The sequence below is a fragment of the Trematomus bernacchii genome, unplaced genomic scaffold (genome assembly GCF_902827165.1).
Source record: "Trematomus bernacchii unplaced genomic scaffold, fTreBer1.1, whole genome shotgun sequence".
In the NCBI taxonomy this organism is placed as follows: domain Eukaryota; kingdom Metazoa; phylum Chordata; class Actinopteri; order Perciformes; family Nototheniidae; genus Trematomus; species Trematomus bernacchii.
The window spans coordinates 3,336,209-3,356,208 of NW_022987668.1; the positions used below are offsets into that span (position 1 = coordinate 3,336,209).

Here is a 20,000-nt window from a genome sequence, read left to right on the forward strand (position 1 = left end):
ATAAAACTACTTTAACTAACTACAATAATATCACTAAAGAATAGAACATTTATTATACAGAAAAACAACAAGAAAACCAATGTTAAACTATTAAATAATATATAGCTCCAACACCATCCATATGTAACAACACACAAAGCTAAAGAGCCTTTACCAAGCTGTGTAGCAGTCAAAATATTGTGTGCAAAATATACAAAAATAAATAATTATATCTGCATCAAGAAAAAGTGAATAAATTGCATTTTGAATTGCGTGTAAGTAAAATGATCTGTACAAATACTTTGTTACTACTTAAGTACATGTTTCTGGTATCAGTACTTTACCACTTATTTTTCTGACGACTTTTTACATTTTTAATACAAATACCTGTACTTTTTACTTCTTATATTTTGAACACAAATACCTGTACTTTCTACTTCTTACATGTTGAACACAAATACCTGTACTTTCTACTTCTTACATGTTGAACACAAATACCTGTACTTTCTACTTCTCACATTTTCCAAACAGGCTGGTTCCTTTAGTTTGAATGTGTGTTTGGTGGCGTGATCATTATTATTTAGAGTCATTGTGTGCCTATTGATTTGAACACGATCCGTGTATCCATCATTTCCTGGTCTTCTCTAAAGAAGAGGGACCAATGAAAACGTTGTCATGTTGCCGTTGTTCAGCATGGAAACATTCATTAGCTAACAATGACATTATTGTTCTATTAATATACAGGGAGGTCAGGTACTCTTTAAAACAGCTGCTAGTTATGGGTACTTTTTACTGAAGTACATTTCAAAGCCCTCTTTACTTTGACTTGAGTAAAGAAGTTTAGTCAGTACTTCTACTTTTACCAGAGTATTTTTAAACACGAGTATCTGTACTTCTACTTGAGTAAAACATGTGTGTACTTTCTCCTCCTCCAGGCTGCAGAGGAGTGGAAGTTTGTTGCCATGGTGCTGGACCACATCCTGCTGTGTGTGTTCATGGCTGTGTGTATCATCGGGACGCTCGCAGTGTTTGCCGGCAGACTCATCGAGCTCAACACGCTGTAGACACACACACACACACACACACACACACACACACACACACACACACACACACACACACACACACACACACACACACACACACACACACACACACACACACACACACACACACACACACACACACACACACACACCGAGGACTGCGTTTTCACCTGGGGACGCATTGGGAAAAATAAGTGTTCATGTGTTCAGGTTGTTTTAAAGTTGCATTTTAAAGGCACACGTATCTTGATCTACATGAGTCATACTTGAAGTTATTTGATTTACTTTGTACAGAGTTTTATTGCTAAGTGGCGCAGTGATTTAGTTTTTCTAATATTAAAAAAATGAAAGCAATGGGATTTTTATGCAGAATTTTGGGCTATTTCAGAAAAAAGACGCACGTTTATATATCTATATGTTGTTTTAAGTATAAGGTTAACGTTAGGCAATAAAGGAACTACAGCACGGTCACATGACTTCATGTCACCACCGCTAAGCTAAAGGCGGCTAATGTTGGGCTATAAAGGAACTACAGCACGGTCACATGACTTCACGTCACCACCGCTAAGCTAAAGGCGGCTAATGTTGGGCTATAAAGGAACTACAGCACGGTCACATGACTTCACGTCACCACCGCTAAGCTAAAGGCGGCTAATGTTGGGCTATAAAGGAACTACAGCACGGTCACATGACTTCACGTAACCACCGCTAAGCTAAAGGCGGCTAATGTTGGGCTATAAAGGAACTACAGCACGGTCACATGACTTCACGTCACCACCGCTAAGCTAAAGGTGGCTAATGTTGGGCTATAAATGAACTACAGCACAGTCACATGACTTCACGTCACCACCGCTAAGCTAAAGGTGGCTAATGTTGGGCTATAAAGGAACTACAGCACGGTCACATGACTTCACGTCCCCACCACTAAGCTAACGGCGGCTAATGTTAGGCTATAATGACATTTAGTGGGTTATTTACATACTTATTGAATGTCGTAACACAAAAAGTTTAAAATCTCTTCAGCTTGGGTAAACCACAGATTTTATTTCATTATCTTTGTCAACATAAATACGGTGACTCTGAGACAAAGGAACTGGAAGTGATCAAATGCTGACTCATTTCCAGGTTTTAGGACTCATTCCTTCCCCACTCTATTACTCTTATTACTTATAATTACTCTTATTTATAATTTGGCAGCTTAATTACGTTTTGGGTCAATCATGAGAACGTTTGTATGTCCGCTGTTCTGAGGACTAATTAACAATGGATGCAATTAGGCAAATAAATCACTTGATATTTTGGCTGAATAGAAAAGTTATTCTCTCATTACTGTAGGTCACAGGAAGGACTTATTTTAGAGTGAACGTCTCTGGAAAAGATGTGTTAAATTATATTTTATTCTAATTTTATTACCAGGAAGATGGCATACTCTTGTGTTTTTTTGAGTGCGGGCAATATGTATTTCTCCTTGGAAGTTTTATTGTTTTGTTTTGCCTGACACTCACATGACTTCTCATTCATCTTGATGGTTGTGAGATATGTAAATATTCATGGTTAGTGTCAGGAGTTTAGCTTTGTCGTGAAAATTCCTCTTTAATCTGTTGTACAGTTTGTGAAGGGCACATTCGTTTTGAGTTTTATTTTTCGATAAGTGACTTTCAACCTTGATAAAGGACTGTGATTGAAAATCTGAAAAGACATTGTAAAAACTAAAACAACAGAGCTGACGAAGAGTTAATTTAGAGCCAGCAAATGCATGCAGTCTTGGGGAGATCATTTCATTTTAATATATGAACATTTTGGGAACATTGGATTTAAGATGATATGAATAATGTGTGCAGCTTTAAAGGTAGGGTAGGTAAAAATGGAGAAACCAGCTCGAGTGCGCTAGAATTTGAAAGTACGCAGCCGAAAACAATCTGCCCCTTCCTTCAGACTTCCTTACAGAGCCCCTCCTCCAACACACACGAACGCGCACATGACCAATGAGGGCACGAGATAAGTTTGTGCACAGATGGAAGGCTGACAGGCAGGTAGGCCATCCAGTTATTTTAGCCGGGCCGGCTCAGATGATTGGTCGTACTTTTTACAGCGCCACGGCTTCCACAGATGAAATATTTGTATGTATTTATTGTCAAAGCATTTAATGTATTCATTGCTATCGGGATGTTAAGAGCATTCCATGGAATATAACAAGTGTTTCTGAAGTGAATTACCTACCCCACCTTTAATTGGAGGTTTGTTAGGCGATATAAAAGCTGCAGTGTTGCCATGTACCATGTTCAGGCAACTTGATTTATTTGGCGGCTGATTCCTGATGAGAAAAGACAATTTCTGTTTGTTTATCAATTCAATAAAGGTTGGCGGTCATGTTGCACTAATCATTTATTGTTTTTTTATATATTTACAATTGTGTAGATGTGAAATGGAGTGAAAAATAAAGGAGGTTTCTTCATCGTTACATCAAATTGTGTCTTATTACTTTTTTTTTTATAGCAGGCAAAAAATGTAGTCATGATTGTGGAGTTTCAAGGTACATTTTGCTCAAAAACATGCACTTTTTTCAAGTTGAAAACACTATGTTGCTTACTCAGGATACAATGGATAGCATTAAGTATATATATGTGTGTTTTGTGGAGCATGCGTGCACATTTTAGTATAGATAGAGCAATTCAGAAGTTCACCAAAATCCCAACAAACAACATTTTCTCATCCCCCTCCTGCTAACCATGCATCCAATTTTATTTGAGCCTAATTTAATTATTAATGAATTAAAACTAATAAATCTGAAAGGGGACCTATCATGCAAAATGCACTTTTTGATGTCTTTTATACATAAATATGTGTCCCCGGTGTGTCGGGGAACTCACGCAGCGTAAAAAATAAAACCCTCTCTCTTTTCCTCCGTACCCAATGTTTAAAAACGGGGGTACAACGAGCGGATACAGATTTGCTGCCGATATGTCGTAATATCGGCGGCGGACCCACAGACAGTTGCCATCAGAAACAATGCCTGACGTGTTTTGAACGTAATCTCTTCTTTGTTTACATTAGCAAGCCTCGCTAACACTCAGAGCTAACCTGTACTGGAGAGCACATGTGTTTAAAAAGCAGGAAATAAAAAAAGGAACTCACCTTGTGATAAACCTGCAAGAGAAAAAGCATTTGAGCTCCATACTGTTTCAGAAATAATCCTTGATGTGGTTTAGAACAGGATGGCGTTTTATCACAGCAGAATTTAACTTTATCTCCGGTAGAATTCTGATCAGGCATTAGCTCCGCCTCCTTTTTTTTTTTTTTCCCAAGCGAAGGACCCAAGATCCTTGTTTCTCTAACAGGGCTGCAAAAGAGGGGTTTGAGCAGTATGAGCAGTATGAGGCATGGCTACAATGGGCGATCTGTTTGGTATTTGAAGCAAAAAACTTCACAGACATGTTTTGTATAGGTATGGCCCTACAATATATTTTCCAATATAGCATAACAGGTCCACTTTAATTAATGTGTGAAGCAGACATGGACAGAATAACTTCAGAAAAACAAGTTCCTTTGTTGCTAAAAACGTTTATTAAGCGTGCAATGTGCCCACTTTATGACAACCATTAATCCAGAAAAGGAGAATTGATAAATCTATCAGAGGAAGAATGAAGTAAACATGTGTTACACTCAGTGCGGGAGACAAAGCAGGAGTTTTTAAAATCATAAATAAGACTGACAGCTGAGGATTTGTTCCACATTTCATCACCATCAGTGGGATAAGAAGGTTATTAACACTGGTATCAAACAGGTAAACATAGGTCAGTTAAAATGCCAAGAAGTCAAGAGTCAGGAAACTTCAAATGAAGGTCTCAAGAAAAGGTTCGTCCAAAATTACTTTTGCTAACATGTTTAGATTCAGAAGGCCAGACGATGCAAGCCCAGAAACACACAGAATGAATATGAAAACTATCACGTTAAAGTCAACACATTCAATAGAGTTGTATGTGTTGTTTTTGTACCCAAATAGAACAACTCAGTCTGTGTGTGTTTCTAGGACCAGGCCCCATGTTTTTATACTTGCATAGACCCTCATTGTTTAAATAAATATGTGTGTGTGTGTTGCTACAGTAGCAGGATACACTGTAAACTCTGTAAGCACACGTTAAAAACACTTGAACAAAAGGAGAGTGAATAAAACAAAGTACTTCAACCATTTCTAGAGAACCCAAACCAGACCTTATAATAATTGTTTCAGTGGTAGTTAAAGTTTCAAATCAAACAGTACCTGAACAGATTAAAACACAATATGGCCGAATAAATACAAAGAGAAACTCAGTGCAAATGAAGTCAAGATAAAACAACAGTGAGAACACTAATTGGCAATAACCAGATAAATGGATTAATCTCCACTCTGTTCATTTCCTTTACCGTTTAAAAGTTTCTTCAGACATATTGTTAGCACTGCTCATAAACACTGACGCCTTTAGGTTCAAGGGCCACACCTCAAAGAAAAAACGTACTTTAATTGTAGATTTGTTTAGGCTTTTTGACCATAATCTAAATTAGAATAAGTCAAATAAGCCCTGCTGTGCACACATGTTGTTTCTATCTATGGAGAGTGGTTACACAGAATGGTTTCTACAACAATCATGCGTCTGTGCTCAAATAAAAACACTTTCTGCTGCACCACTGACGGCTGTGTTTAGGTGTTGTTCTATGTAGCTGCAGTAATAAGTGGGGCATTACATAGTACTCGTTAAAATGTGTTGCTGAAAGAAGTTGGTCTACATAGATTGCATGCAACTTTCTCACCAACAAAAGGCATGAGCGGTAAACAAACAGTCGTAATCTGGACTGTTTTCATTGGTTAGCGTCAATTTAAAAACTGCTCAAATCTCAGATACATCTCGTCTGGGAAAAGCTGCTAAAATATAATTAAAATAAAACTTTAAATGTGTCCAGCTGTGGCTCTTACACAATAGCCAACATTGCTTAAAAGTTGGCTAAAAGCTTGTATAGGAGATTTAAAAAATGGGAGGTGAAAAAAAAGCTATAGCAGTACCTTAAAACGTAATATTATACTGACAGAATCTCCTGATTCACAACTGGTTTGTCTACATGCACACAATACTTACATGTTCCATAATAAACTGTGATATTAAGCTACACATAAAGACACCACACAGAATGGGGTCACTAAAGGATTCAAGATGTAAGCATGTTTTACGACAAACCTGTTGTGAAGCAGCGGTTGTATCTTAAACTTATCATAAAGAAATCATACAGCAGCCAAGTACTTTAAAAAACCTTAAATGATAGAATACTTAAAAGTGAATAAAACAGTCACCACATATAGAGCGTTATCAGCAGCTCTGTGGAGACACAGCCTTAAGATTTAAAACTACAATCATCAATCTGACACTTTCTCAGGGAGCTGTAACGGCCGTGATACGCTGGCGTCATTTCAGGCAATATCGTTGTTTGATTGGACAGGATTTGCATAATTCTGCATGCCAGAAATGAACATTTTATGCACCATTTACAAAGTAGATAATCTCCTCTACATGCTTGGCTTTATTTGATGGTGTTTTGACGAGAAAAAAGTGGTTTTCAGATCCAAAAAAAGGTTGTAAGAAAGAATGATATTAATGTATATTGCTTTGAAATGCCACCTGTCTATCACGGCCAATAACAGAACCTTTAGTTTGCACTCGATGCAATTACGACTCTGTCTCACAGGGGGCGCTGTGACTCTGCTCTGATTTCACCTCTTCCTCCTCCTGAACTACTTCTTCTACATCTACTTCTTCCTCCTGCTGCTGCTCTTCCTCCTCCTGTGGCAGCTGCTCTTCTGATTGGCTCTCACCCTCTTCATCTTGTTTAGTGGCTGTATCCTCCTCCGTCATCTCTCTTTCATCTGAGGACAAAAAAAAGCAAGTATAAAACATAAAAGCATAAAGAGAACAGCAGGTAAAGAGGGGGAAACATCCCGGATAATTAAAATGGTTTGCAATGTGAGACATGATTGACTGTTGGGAGTTAAAATCAGAGATAAATCAAGAAGATTAGCAGTTTAGGTAGGGTTTAATAAGCTTGAACAAGGGTTAGAAGTGAAAAAATGAGTTATTGGACACTTTAATGACAACTAGGATTGGGTAAATGAGTGTTGATTAAAACCACCAATCAGAGCCGTTATAATAACATCTCTTGCGCCCATATTTAACCCTTCGATGCCCGAGTGACTGGACCCTACACTCTTCCATAAGTGGGTCAAAAAGGACCCGTATTAGAATAATATGTGTTTTTATGCCATTTTTGTCATTTTGGTTAAGAAAAATCACTTGTATAATATTTAGTATTATATTTTGGTTCACACTAGATTTATTTTATATTTAATTTTTCACTATTTAGAATTTTAGACATTTGTTTTACATTTTGAAAAAAAACGTTTTGAACATATCGATGCAAAGATCTCCGCTATTCTGAGACCCTCACAGTATTCCAGTCCCTTTTCAAAACTCATCTCTTCTCCTCTTGTCTACTCATAGCCCACCCCCCATCAATCCATGCCGGTTGATCAAGTTTGATAGTCCTATACCCCCCACCCTAACCTTCCCTTATATTGTAAAGCGACTGTGAGTCCTTGAAAAGCCCTATACAAATATAATGTATTATTATTATTATTATTATTATTATACTGACAGGTATCAGATCTTGCTGTGTGAAATAATCTTCCTGAGAGGTGTCACTTGTGATGTCGTCTGTGTGGTCTACAGTGAATGTATTCCTGACAGCAACAGGTGATAAGAATCAAAGGTTCCCAGAGGATCCCATAGAAAATACATGTGGGTCATTTTTGACCCACTTATGGAAGCTTGGGGTAGTAATACAAAAACTACAATTTCTTAAAATGTATCAAATGTAAATTTAAAATGTGAATGGCATGATATCCAAAACATGTTTTTTGAGGAATAGCTGGAATATGAAATGATAAAAAAATGTAATTACAAAAGATACTTCAAGAAAACCACCTCACCGGGTCAAAAAAGACCCACTTATGCATCTAAGGGTTAAAAAAGACGTCTCATCAGAATAGGGGTTAAAAGATTGGAAATTAAATCATACTTTATGAGCAAAATATTTGACGATTAGACATTAATTTCTGTGGATTTGAGAGTATATTAGTGAATCAGGAGATATGTCTTGATATTTTAAGCACTGACCAGATCTGGGTCAAACAGCAACATTTCTTCAGACTATACTAGATCAAGTGTTTCAGTTCAGTCTGTGCAAGATGAATTGTAATCCTCTGAAAAATGTATTTGCAAACTCTGCTTGACCCAGTTCTAGTGAACACATCCATTAACCGCTTAAACCCATCATTGCTTTAGTGAGATTTGAACCTTTCTACAGTGTTATAGTTATAGATTCCAAATCAGATTGAAATGATCCCAGATCAGAGGGTGCAGGAGAGGGGGGGAACCTGGGCTCTGCAGAGGTCGGTTCTGAGGGTTCAGAGGGTTCTTTGGACTCGGCTGGATGTGGAAACTGTGGACCGATGTGGAAACTGTGGACTGAACTCCACGGAGCCGGAGCCTTAGCTAGAGGCAAGATCACACCGTTACACACACCAAGGGTCACTGTACCGCAACAGTTAGTGTGTACCAGGACGCAGGAAGGAAATGTGCAGGGGAACGTCTGTTTTCTGTTCTTTTTGGATTCATTTCTAATCAGAAATCCTTTATTAGTCCCACAGCGGGGACATTTACAAAAAGACACTAACAAGCATTTAGGTAAGATGTATTATTTTCATTCTATCATGGAGATTTTTATGCATTTCATGTAGAATGAGGATATTTGGGAAGAAAAGTAAGCTTTTTTTATTATATGTACTTATTAAATGTATTTATTTATATGTTTTGATATATTATTAATATTGTCAAATATTATCATCACTAAAATGTGTGTATTTGTATTACCTTCATGCACTTTAATTTACGTGATGTGATGTTAATATAATGAAAGAAATGTTTTGTGTTTTGCTTACCCTTGAAAGGCACCTTTATAAATAAAATGTATAATTATATTTTTCTGGTTATTATCTGGATTGTGTTGCACCACCACAGACACAGTCATAACAGTCATTTCAACAGATTTCATAATGGCAAACACTATATATTGAGAGATTATCTAATGATAGTTGTAGTTCTGAAATGATAATGTGTTGCTTCCTGTAGCGTGGTTATATTTGAAGGTGGTGGCGTCTCAACTCTGCTGCCATCATTAAGAAAAGAATCAGAATACAAAATAATAAAAAAGGTCAACTAGAGCAATTTTCTAAGATGCACGATGGGGTTAGGAGAAGGAGTACATAACATTAGGATACCAGAATTTCCGTTAGCCGGTAATTACCGAACTTTAGACTGAACTATAAACTGATGCAATTTAAAAATGAACCCCATTAACTGAGTTTTACATAGTTTATTTGTTAAGTACTTACTTAAAGTGGACCTATCATGCTATATTTGAATAATATAGTGTAGGACCATACCTATATAAGGCATATTTATACTTTTTTTTTTTTTTTAAATACCAAACAGATCATGCATTTTAGCCATGCCTCATTTTGCTCAATTTGACCATTTCTAGCTCTGTTTTTGCAAGGGCAGATTCTGTGAGAACAGCACCATCTACTGGCCTGGCATATGTACTACAGCGTCTCCAGCGCTTTCGAACGGCAATGGCCGTGGCTGTCTCCTCCTGATTGGTGGAGTTGGCCCAATAGCCGTAGCGCCACCGTCCTGACGTCAGGACAGTGTTCAAATCTGGATCAGTTTTTATCAGATCCGTTGCAGCCCCTTTTTTAGAGATTTGGGTATGGAGGAAAATAGAGAGTTGTGTTTTCTGACACTTGGTGAGTTCCCTGGAACACCGGGGACACATATTCATGTAGAAAAGACGTACAAAAGTGCATTTTGCATGATAGGTCCCCTTTAAGATATCTAAAAATTCTGACTTTTTCCTAAAAATCTCAAAATTCTGACTTTTTCTCAAAATCTCAAAAATCTGACTTTCAAAAAATCTCAGAATTCAGACTTTCAAGATTCTGACTTTCTCAAAATGTTGACTTTTTCTGAATACTTAAAAATGTTAATAATCACTCGTCACCGGCTTGATCTTCAATCTCAGGATCCATGTATTTATGATCCTCTCAAGAATGGAAGTAAATAATTGATGAAAACCAACAAATGAAATGTTTTCAAAATGACATCTCTGTGAGTGCTGACGATGTTGCGATAGGGGGGTCAAATGTACTTTTATTAAAAAAGCTACTTTTCAATAAAATATACATCTACATGACTTGATTATTATCAATTTGTTTAAAGCTCAATAAATAGCAAAGAAGACCTTGACCGGCTCTAACGGAAACTCTGTTAGGATACACACAACAGGGTGAGAATGAGACATGTTCATCATCTCGGTCTGAACCAATTTCTTCTCCTTCTCGCTTCAGATTTAAACCTGATTTACTTCTCTGTACGTCAGTGTGTCAATCAGAACAGACACTGTATTCTCCAACAGTTTTATTATTGGCTCTAACCCTGTTTCATCAGTTCAGACCTGAGGAGACCACCTTGTGAGTTTCTGTGTTTTTCCCGTACCTCCAGAGGGGGGGGCGCTCTCCTCTGTGTCTGGGGGGGAACGAGGTGCTGGTCCTGGGGATCGAGACTCTGCTCTCAGCCTCCTCTCGTAGCTGAACTCTGGAAGTCTGGGAGCCTGAGGGCGCGTCTTCCTGGCCGGATTCAGGAAGTAGCAATACGCACAACGAAATGCTGCGGGGGGAGATAATAATAACCATTTAGAAGGAGAGATTGTATACTTTAAGACAAGGCAAGTTTATTTATATAGCACCGTTCAACACAAGGCAATTCAAAGTGCTTTACAAAAATGAAAGACATTAAGAGCATGAAACACATTAGAAACATTAAAAAGCAAAGATAATAAAACATGAATAACACAGTACTTTAGAAAGAGTTTACATTGTGTTGAGTGTTATTTGAGATGTTACTCCTCAGTTAGTGCAGTGGTGTGTTTCTGTTCTTACCGAGATACTCAAACTCTTCTCTCAGAGCCATGCCGTTATGAGAGAAGCACTGCTGGCAGATCAAAGCGTATCTAAGGGAAGCAAGAAGGGACAAAGGGAGATGGACAGACTGAATACTTTTGTGGTGTTCAGTACTTTCAAATAATCTATCTATCCATCTATCCATCTATCTATCTATCCATCTATCCATCTATCCATCCATCTATCCATCTATCCATCTATCCATCTATCCATCTATCCATCTATCCATCCATCTATCTATCTATCCATCTATCCATCTATCCATCCATCTATCCATCCATCTATCTATCTATCCATCTATCCATCTATCCATCCATCTATCTATCTATCTATCTATCTATCTATCCATCTATCTATCTATCTATCTATCCATCTATCTATCTATCTATCTATCCATCTATCCATCTATCCATCTATCCATCTATCCATCCATCCATCCATCTATCCATCTATCCATCTATCCATCCATCTATCTATCTATCTATCTATCCATCTATCTATCTATCCATCTATCCATCTATCTATCCATCTATCTATCCATTTATCCATCTATCTATCTATCTATCTATCTATCTATCCATCTATCCATCTATCCATCCATCTATCCATCTATCCATCTATCCATCCATCTATCCATCTATCTATCCATCTATCTATCCATCTATCCATCTATCCATCTATCCATCTATCCATCTATCCATCTATCCATCCATCTATCCATCTATCCATCTATCTATCTACTTCAGTCAGTAATTACATGTTTCCTAGAATACTTTTAATAAGGTGCTTTAGACGTTATGATTGGTACTTTAGATTGATGACATCTGCAGAATGAACTTCAGCTTTTTCCCTTTTTATAGTTTCTGTTGCAGCTACTTCAATCACTGTCGCTATGACCTCCCACTAGTAAAGTAGATATAGCTAGAGGAGGTCTGAGAAATACTGAACACCACTCCTGTGGGGATTCTGCAGCCTGCTTTATGAGAATGTGAGTTTGTTAGTGTTAGAAAGATCTCACTGGTCACCGGCTTGAGCTTCAATCTCAGGATCTCCTCTCCAGAATGGAAGTAGTCATCACATACAGAGCATCAACTAGTTCCTGAACAGTGTCCTTCACATGCTGATATCCAAGAGAGGGAGTTACACAGTCACAAGATGGAGGAATACCGGGTCTTGTAGGTAATCATGCAATTCAATTCTGACTTTATTCTCAAAGTTCTGACTTTTTTCTCAAAATTCTGACTTTTTTTCTCAAAGTCTCAAAATTCTGACTTTTTTTCTCAAAATCTCAAAATTCTGACTTTTTTTCTCAAACTCAAAATTCTGACTTTTTCTGAAAAAATGTTAATAATCACTCGTCACTGGCTTGAGCTTCAATCTCAGGATCCATGTATTCCTGATCCTCTCCAGAATGGAAGTAGTCATCACATACAGAGCATCAACTAGTTCCTGAACAGTGTCCTTCACATGCTGATATCCAAGAGAGGGAGTTACACAGTCACAAGATGGAGGAATAGAAAGCAGTATTCAATGTTTACTTCAGATTAGCTCCACGTCAGAAATGATCATGCTTGTCATATGTCTATCTCCATAGAGGCTGAATCATCATGTTAATCACATAGCTATCATATGCCTCAAACAGTCCTGATGCTCTTCTAGGTAATCAGACATCCTGTCATGTACACAGCTACAGTTGGGATACCTTTGTTATCATGTTACTCTGATATTGGAAGAGAGGACATTCAGTATTTTCCCAACAGTTAGTTTAAAAAGGATGTTCACCTGTTCTGTGGTCCATCCCCTACGAGGTACTCAATGACTCGGTCCACGGCTCCTCTGTCTTTGGGCAGAATGGGTCTCGCTAACGGAGGACCGGGTGGGTGCATGCCTTCAAAAACAGTCCACACACACACATGGAAATAAATACACACACACTAAGAAGGATGCAGTACTTTTCTAAAATCTTAAATATTTAAGTGCATTTCATATCGATCAAGAGCTGTATCCCAAACTTAAGTTGCAGAAATGAACTCTGTAAAGAACATCCATAAACATTCATCTGTTTGCATCAATATATCGTATTCCATTTACTTCTCTCTTGCACTATTTCTATTCTATTTGTATTTACTTGCACATCTCAAAACATTCTCTTGCACTATTTTATATGTTTTATTTGTTTTATGACCTATATATATTCATGTTGCTCTGTTGGAGGAGCCTGTGACCTCAGTTTTTCATTGCCATAACTCCACTGTAGCTACTTTGCACGTGACAATAAAGCCTTCAAGATTAAGGCTTTTATTGTCATGTGTACATAGCTACAGTGTAGTTATGGCAATGAACATCTGAGGTCACAGGCTCCTCCAACAGAGCAACATAATACAACAGATAAAATAGTGCAAGTAAATACAATAAAATAGAATATAATAGAAACAGTGCAGAATAGTCTATATACAAGTAATTGGAATATTGATATAAGTTGCAAACAGATGTTATGGATGTTCTTTCAAAAGTTCATGTGTTTAACAGTCTTATGGCCTGTGGGATGAAACTGTCCCTTGAATATTGAATACAGCTACAGGAGATGTTTCTTTGTTCACCTACCTACTCCAGGTATGGGAGAGTAGGGGGTTCTGGACGGTGACCCCTGCAGGACGGAGGCAGACAGAGCGGATCTCTCCGGAGGTCCTCCTGGAGCTGAGAGAGGGACAGGTTCTGTAGGGAGAGCGACACCGGATAAAGGCACATTTGGACGTCTAAAACAAGCGAGTCAAAGCCAGCTGGGGGTTGATGTTCACTCCAGATGGCTTTGACTTCACCACGACCTGAACGCCTGAGAATCTGCTTTCCACAATCAGAGGTGGAAGTAGTGGAGTACAAATACTTCGTTACTGTACTTAAGTACATTTTTCTGGTATCAGTACTTTACTCCACTACTTATTTTTCTGACGACTTTTTCCTTTTACTTCTTACATGTTGAACACAAATACCTGTACTTTCTACTTCTTACATGTTGAACACAAATCCCTGTACTTTCTACTTCTTACATGTTGAACACAAATACCTGTACTTTCTACTTCTTACATGTTGAACACAAATACCTGTACTTTCTACTTCTTACATGTTGAACACAAATACCTGTACTTTCTACTTCTTACATGTTGAACACAAATACCTGTACTTTCTACTTCTTACATTTTGAACACAAACACCTGTACTTTCTACTTCTTACATGTTGAACACAAATACCTGTACTTTCTACTTTTTACATTTTGAACACAAATACCTGTACTTTCTACTTCTTACATGTTGAACCCAAATACCTGTACTTTCTACTTCTTACATTTTCCAAACAGGCTGGTTCCTTTAGTTTGAATGTGTGTTTGGTGGCGTGATCATTATTATTTAGAGTCATTGCGTGCCTATTGATTTGAACACGATCCGTGTATCCATCATTTCCTGGTCTTCTCTAAAGAAGAGGGACCAATGAAAACGTTGTCATGTTGCCGTTGTTCAGCATGGAAACATTCATTAGCTAACAATGACATTATTGTTCTATTAATATAAAGGGAGGTCAGGTACTCTTTAAAACAGATGGTAGTTATGGGTACTTTTTACTGAAGTACATTTCAAAGCCCTCTTTACTTTTACTTGAGTAAAGAAGTTTAGTCAGTACTTCTACTTTTACCAGAGTATTTTAAAACACAAGTATCTGTACTTCTAATTGAGTAAAGGATGTGTGTACTTTTGCCCTATCTGCTGTGTGGAAAATTCACCATCCTTCATGTGAAGTATCTCTGTATTCCCTCTTACCCACAGGCGTCCCCCCCGGTCCCATTTGGAGACGAGCTCCATGTTGGGGAGTCATAGCCATCGCAATAGGGGTTCCCATCAGCATCGGTCTCATTGGCACGCCTCTCTGTCGAATCTCTGCACGAAAAAGGAGGAATAAATAATAGAAACTGGTCATTTTGCAGATGCAACCATTTGATGTGACTTTGACACTTTAATTCTGATGAGAAGGTGTTGGTTTTCGTAGCTCTTGTCTCCACATAACTCTGGTCTGAGTTCCATCTAAAGAACAGGGTTCCTGTAGGTTTCACCAACTCAAATGTAAGACTTTTTAAGACCACATTGAATCGAATTTAAGACCTATTTCACGGCAAGAAAGTACGAAGGAAAATTGCTATGAAAGAAGAAATACGTCCCATAATTACTTACAAAGTAAATGTATTCACGTTCAACATAAGAACGATGACTGAACATAACAGCATAACTAAGAACTTTAAATGTGTTGCTTTATCTTTGTGTCGTGTTATTGATGAGAGTCGTACCTTGTCCTGGCCTGGGAGTCATCTGAGGACGCACCGGAGTCGACTCAAGCTCCTACGACACAGCAGAAAACAAAACGATATAAGATATAATTAAAGATCAGATCGAAACAAACCCACAGATACAGCGAAAGACAAAAGCAGCACTTACAGCTTTCCTCTTTGCTTCAGGATCAAAGCGTTCCAGGATGAGTTTGGCGTTTTTGTACGTCTCCGTTTCCATCACTTCCTCCAGCTGGAAACAACGTACAAGTTTACCTTGTGCTCTTAAATGTGGACCATTGATTCATTCACAAATGAGCTCTCAAAGAAGCAAAACACAAATGTTTAAAAGGACAATTACATATAAGAGAATACAACAAAAGTAGCTAAGCGTGTCAAAATGAGCCTAAATAGAGGGCCACATTGACGCGTCCTAAAACCCGGAAGTAAACTCCTTCCGGTTCCTTCGACAAAAACGCACTGCAATTTCTCCATAGGATTTTGGAAAATAGCTGGAAATAAGGTCTGTGGTTGAGACACATTTAAGAGACGGATCACGTTTTGTTCAGCCGGATAATCTCCACATGTCTACCCTACTTTTATCATTTTCTAGTCACCAGAAGCAAAATGCTAACGTTATGCTATAAAGGAACTACAGCAGGGTCGCTGCTTCAACGTCACGCCAACTTAAGATCCATATTCAAACATACAGATTCTAAATGGTACGAGTTGAAGCGTTTGTTTGAACAGTTTGCAGGAGGCAGGTACTTGCTTTCAAGCAGAACAGGGCAAACAAACTTAGAGGAGTGTTCACGTGTTCGGCGTAATGACGTACAACGTCCTCGACAACTTCTGTAGTCCTATTCAGCCACTTGGTAACAACCATCGTTTTTCAGACACGTCAACTCTTCAGAAATCACCAGTGGGGTCACTGCTGATGGATTTAATGTCGTAACGTGATCCGTCTCTTCAATGTGTCTCAACCACAGACCTTATTTCCAGCTATTTTCCAAAATCCTATGGAGAGATCCCATTGGCTCCGAGACGAGGGAACAGGAAGTGGTAAAATGCTAACTTACTTCCGGGTTTTAGGACTCGTCACTGTGGCACTCTATATCAGTCAGTCAAACGCATTAAATAAGCAGCAATTCCTGTTTGACAAGTTGTTGTTGAAAGAAATACTACCTGGCACATTGGAAAGATGTTTTAGAGACAACAGTAACACTCACTAAACCCATAACATCCAACATTTCTTTAAACAAGTCGGTATAAAAAGACAGACACATTACATTTCAAGAAAATTGGACACTTACAATCTTCTTTTTGGAAGCCTTTAGTTCTTCCAGTTTATCATCTAAAAAAAATGGCAAAATAACAATAATTGTAATCAGTTTACTTAATAGTAATTCATTTCCATGTTCCACGTTTTCCTGTTCAGATGACGTCAAATCCAACGGGATGCCATACATAAACTACACAGAATCACACTACACACCTACGCAATGATTACATTCAGGCAGACTGTAGAATACCTCTTTGGACAATTTATATATTTATTGAAAACAAGCTACAAAATGTAATACCTTGGAAAATGCCGTTTAATACTTTTTAATAGCCTTAATTTTAGCTAATTTATCAACTTTTAATACTTTTTAAGACCCCGCGGACACCCTGTTACAGCACAGGCCAGTTTGACATGTTAATATGCCATGTATAAAATTGCTGCATAGTTTACTCCTATAAACAGGGTTAATACACTTTTTCACCAATGATTTTCAATTACTTCTCCATGACCTTTACCTAATTTTCCATGACCAAAAAAATTCTCTTTCTCAGCGGTACCACTGAAAATGGTTTATTTTAACATGGAACAGGAAAATAAGGTCTGCATATGAAACATGTTGTGCAAATCAAATAGGCTTACTAGCTTCTACACGCTAAAGCAACTCAAATCTCTCACCAGCAAACACCTCGTCAGTTAAATGCCATTTTACGTTTCATTACTATACGATACAGTATTTATTATCATTATAGTATTACTATTTCGGCAATTAGATAAAATATAAATTATATTTGATGCAACTTTAGTTAAATTTCCATGACTTTTCCAAAACTTTGGGAAAAATATTGTTTTCCATAACTTTTCCAGGGCCTGGAATTAGCATTTTGCATTTCCATGACTTTTCCAGGTTTTTAATGACCGTAAGAACCCCGTGTAAAGAATGCATGGATTAAATATCTATCGAGTCCACAACAGGTAAAGGTGGTACAAAAAAATCATTGTAAATGCAACTAATGTTAGTCGTTTTCACAGTCAAAGGGTTATTTGTTTCGGCTTAAAAATGAACAAAAGCTTGAAAAAGATATGATATTTGTGTTAGCTGTTCGGATCGATGAACAGATGAAGAGGTAAAGACAACTTACTGTTCCTCTCAGTGCGTTTGGAAAAGAGAAAGACCAACAACCTCCTGATGAACCACACTCTGAGGACGAGGAAAAATGGAAAATACAGCTGTTATCAACTCAAATTTGAAGAGGACACATCGATGGCGCTGTGTGCCACATTAAAACTTTCCCCATGGTTTTGAAGGATAGTGTCGGACAACATGATGACTCACAGCACGGGGTAAATGAAGAAAGGCACGGCCATGACTATTCTCTGGAACCATTGTTCCGGCAGATAGAGGCAGTAAACCACCAGAAAGGTCAGCAGGTAGAAGGCCGACGAGTAGAGAATTAACTGGCCGACCCACAGCTGCACACAGATACACAGATATTCATTGATCAGATATTAGGAATTACAAATGAAGGATATCAATGCACGTCTTTGCCGTTTTGTCGACTCTACCTTTTGCAGACGTTGGTTTTTGGCTCTGAACTCCTCCAGCTCTTTAATCTCCTACAAAGGGAACAGTCAGGTTATTTCAACAGTGCAACAAATAATCAGATGGTAAGAATTCCCCAAATGTGAGTTCAGGAAATCCTTCTTCATTGTTCTCCGATTTAATTTGGTATATGGCTAGAAAACCGTGTTAATATTCAATATTGTTTTGTTTACTGGCTCATGGTTAGTGTGATTATCCAATAATTGAATAATCCTGCTTTCAAAACATTCCCCAGTTAAAGTACTGTATGTTATCGTCATTATTCAAAATTAAAATGGATAATAGGCAGCTGTGTTTCATTTGAATGAACTCATACTGTATGGGAAAACCTAGGGAAACTGAACATATATTCCCTGTGCTATAAGTGCATTAAATCAGACGCATTTTGGTATCAGTACCTTTTCATGGTTCTCCAGCTGCTTCACTGTGGTTGGCTTTGTCTGGATTCAGGATAAAAATCAGATAATAATGTCAGGTTAATCAGATTAATGAACACTTTGTGATTCAGAACCGAGTGATTTGACGGTAAACAATCCGCCTGTTTATGCTATTTGTGACTTTTCAAGGTCTCAGTATCTCGTTTACTGAAATATCTCAGGCTAATGTCAATAAGAGCTCATGTGATTTCACATTTTAAATCTATACATCCCCAGATCCCTGTTCAAGCTTGAACCTTGAATGAATGTATTATAAAAGCAAGGGTTTCACTCTCTCACCATCTCCCTCCCTCCCTTTCCCTTTGACTTCTCTAGTATGTTTTAAAAATAGCCGGCCTATATGAATCTCATCCAGCTCGTGTGCAGGGTTCACTTTGATGACAGCTACACACACACACTAATTATCTCAAACACTGTTATCAAAACAGAAAGAAATCCACTTTGAATCAGTGTTCAAGCTCACTCTTCAAGGCTTAAGAAGTCAAATACTATACATACACACTTAGAAGGAAATGAACAGAAATCTTCAAGTAACACAACTCTTTTCAATGGTTGTGTGACTTTAATCTGGAGACAACTTGAGAAGTCTGTTCACTGCTGCAGACCAAACGCTAAATAAAACAATAACCTTTAAATGTCTATTTTAAGAACTTGACTGGTCACGGCCGAGGGGAATCTTATAGAGTGTAGACTATCTACATCTGTTGCTGTATATTTAGCAACTGATGTTAAGATTTGACTAACACTGAGCGACATAATGCACGAATTGGCCCCAAATGATTTATCAACCCTTTAGATGAAAAGCCTGTGATGAAAGACAATGTTCTTCCAGAAGATCTCAGGCCTACAAAATCAGTTTTATCAGCTTAATCTTTTCTTAAAAGGGAACTTTGTTAAGATTTGAAGAACTTGTTTTGACATAGGATTGGTTGTGCTTTATCTTGCTTGTTTATAAAAAGCAATGCTACTACTTTCTTTCAACACGTTTCCTATATGGTACCTAAACCTAAAGTGTCTTTTGTGTGTGCTCTCTTCTTTCATCCACCTACCCTCCATCTGGATATCAGGGCACCCATATCTGTAAGTCCCTCTTTTACTCCTTTGCTTCACTGTGGAACAGAAAGTCTCTGTTAGTCCCGACTTTAACATTTACACAACACTTACATCATCACAGGATTTATTAAGCTGTCTACAGGAAACCTGGACACACTGGTTCCATTGTTGTAGAGGATTTAGTA

At 37.9% G+C, this 20,000-nt stretch overlaps 2 protein-coding genes across 2 annotated transcripts in view; one reads left to right on the top strand and one right to left on the bottom strand.

Moving 5' to 3' along the window:
- Positions 1 to 1,043, top strand: part of chrna1 (cholinergic receptor, nicotinic, alpha 1 (muscle)) — a gene marked incomplete at its 5' end in the record, with an annotated part of 19,538 nt that extends 18,495 nt beyond the window's left edge. Inside the window, one exon of the mRNA XM_034135902.1 lies at positions 915 to 1,043. Within this exon, the coding sequence (XP_033991793.1) occupies positions 915 to 1,043 (129 nt within the window). The remainder of the gene's footprint in view (positions 1 to 914) is intronic.
- A 3,523-nt stretch (positions 1,044 to 4,566) lies between these two features.
- Positions 4,567 to 20,000, bottom strand: part of lnpk (lunapark, ER junction formation factor) — a 16,579-nt gene continuing 1,145 nt past the window's right edge. Inside the window, 16 exon segments of the mRNA XM_034135895.1 lie at positions 4,567 to 6,918; positions 8,485 to 8,560; positions 8,562 to 8,602; positions 10,664 to 10,834; positions 11,107 to 11,177; positions 12,910 to 13,015; positions 13,732 to 13,842; positions 14,941 to 15,057; positions 15,462 to 15,513; positions 15,610 to 15,693; positions 16,754 to 16,794; positions 17,865 to 17,923; positions 18,059 to 18,195; positions 18,289 to 18,339; positions 18,724 to 18,765; positions 19,812 to 19,871. Of these exon segments, the coding sequence (XP_033991786.1) occupies positions 6,722 to 6,918; positions 8,485 to 8,560; positions 8,562 to 8,602; positions 10,664 to 10,834; positions 11,107 to 11,177; positions 12,910 to 13,015; positions 13,732 to 13,842; positions 14,941 to 15,057; positions 15,462 to 15,513; positions 15,610 to 15,693; positions 16,754 to 16,794; positions 17,865 to 17,923; positions 18,059 to 18,195; positions 18,289 to 18,339; positions 18,724 to 18,765; positions 19,812 to 19,838 (1,383 nt within the window). The 5' untranslated portion in view covers positions 19,839 to 19,871 and the 3' untranslated portion in view covers positions 4,567 to 6,721.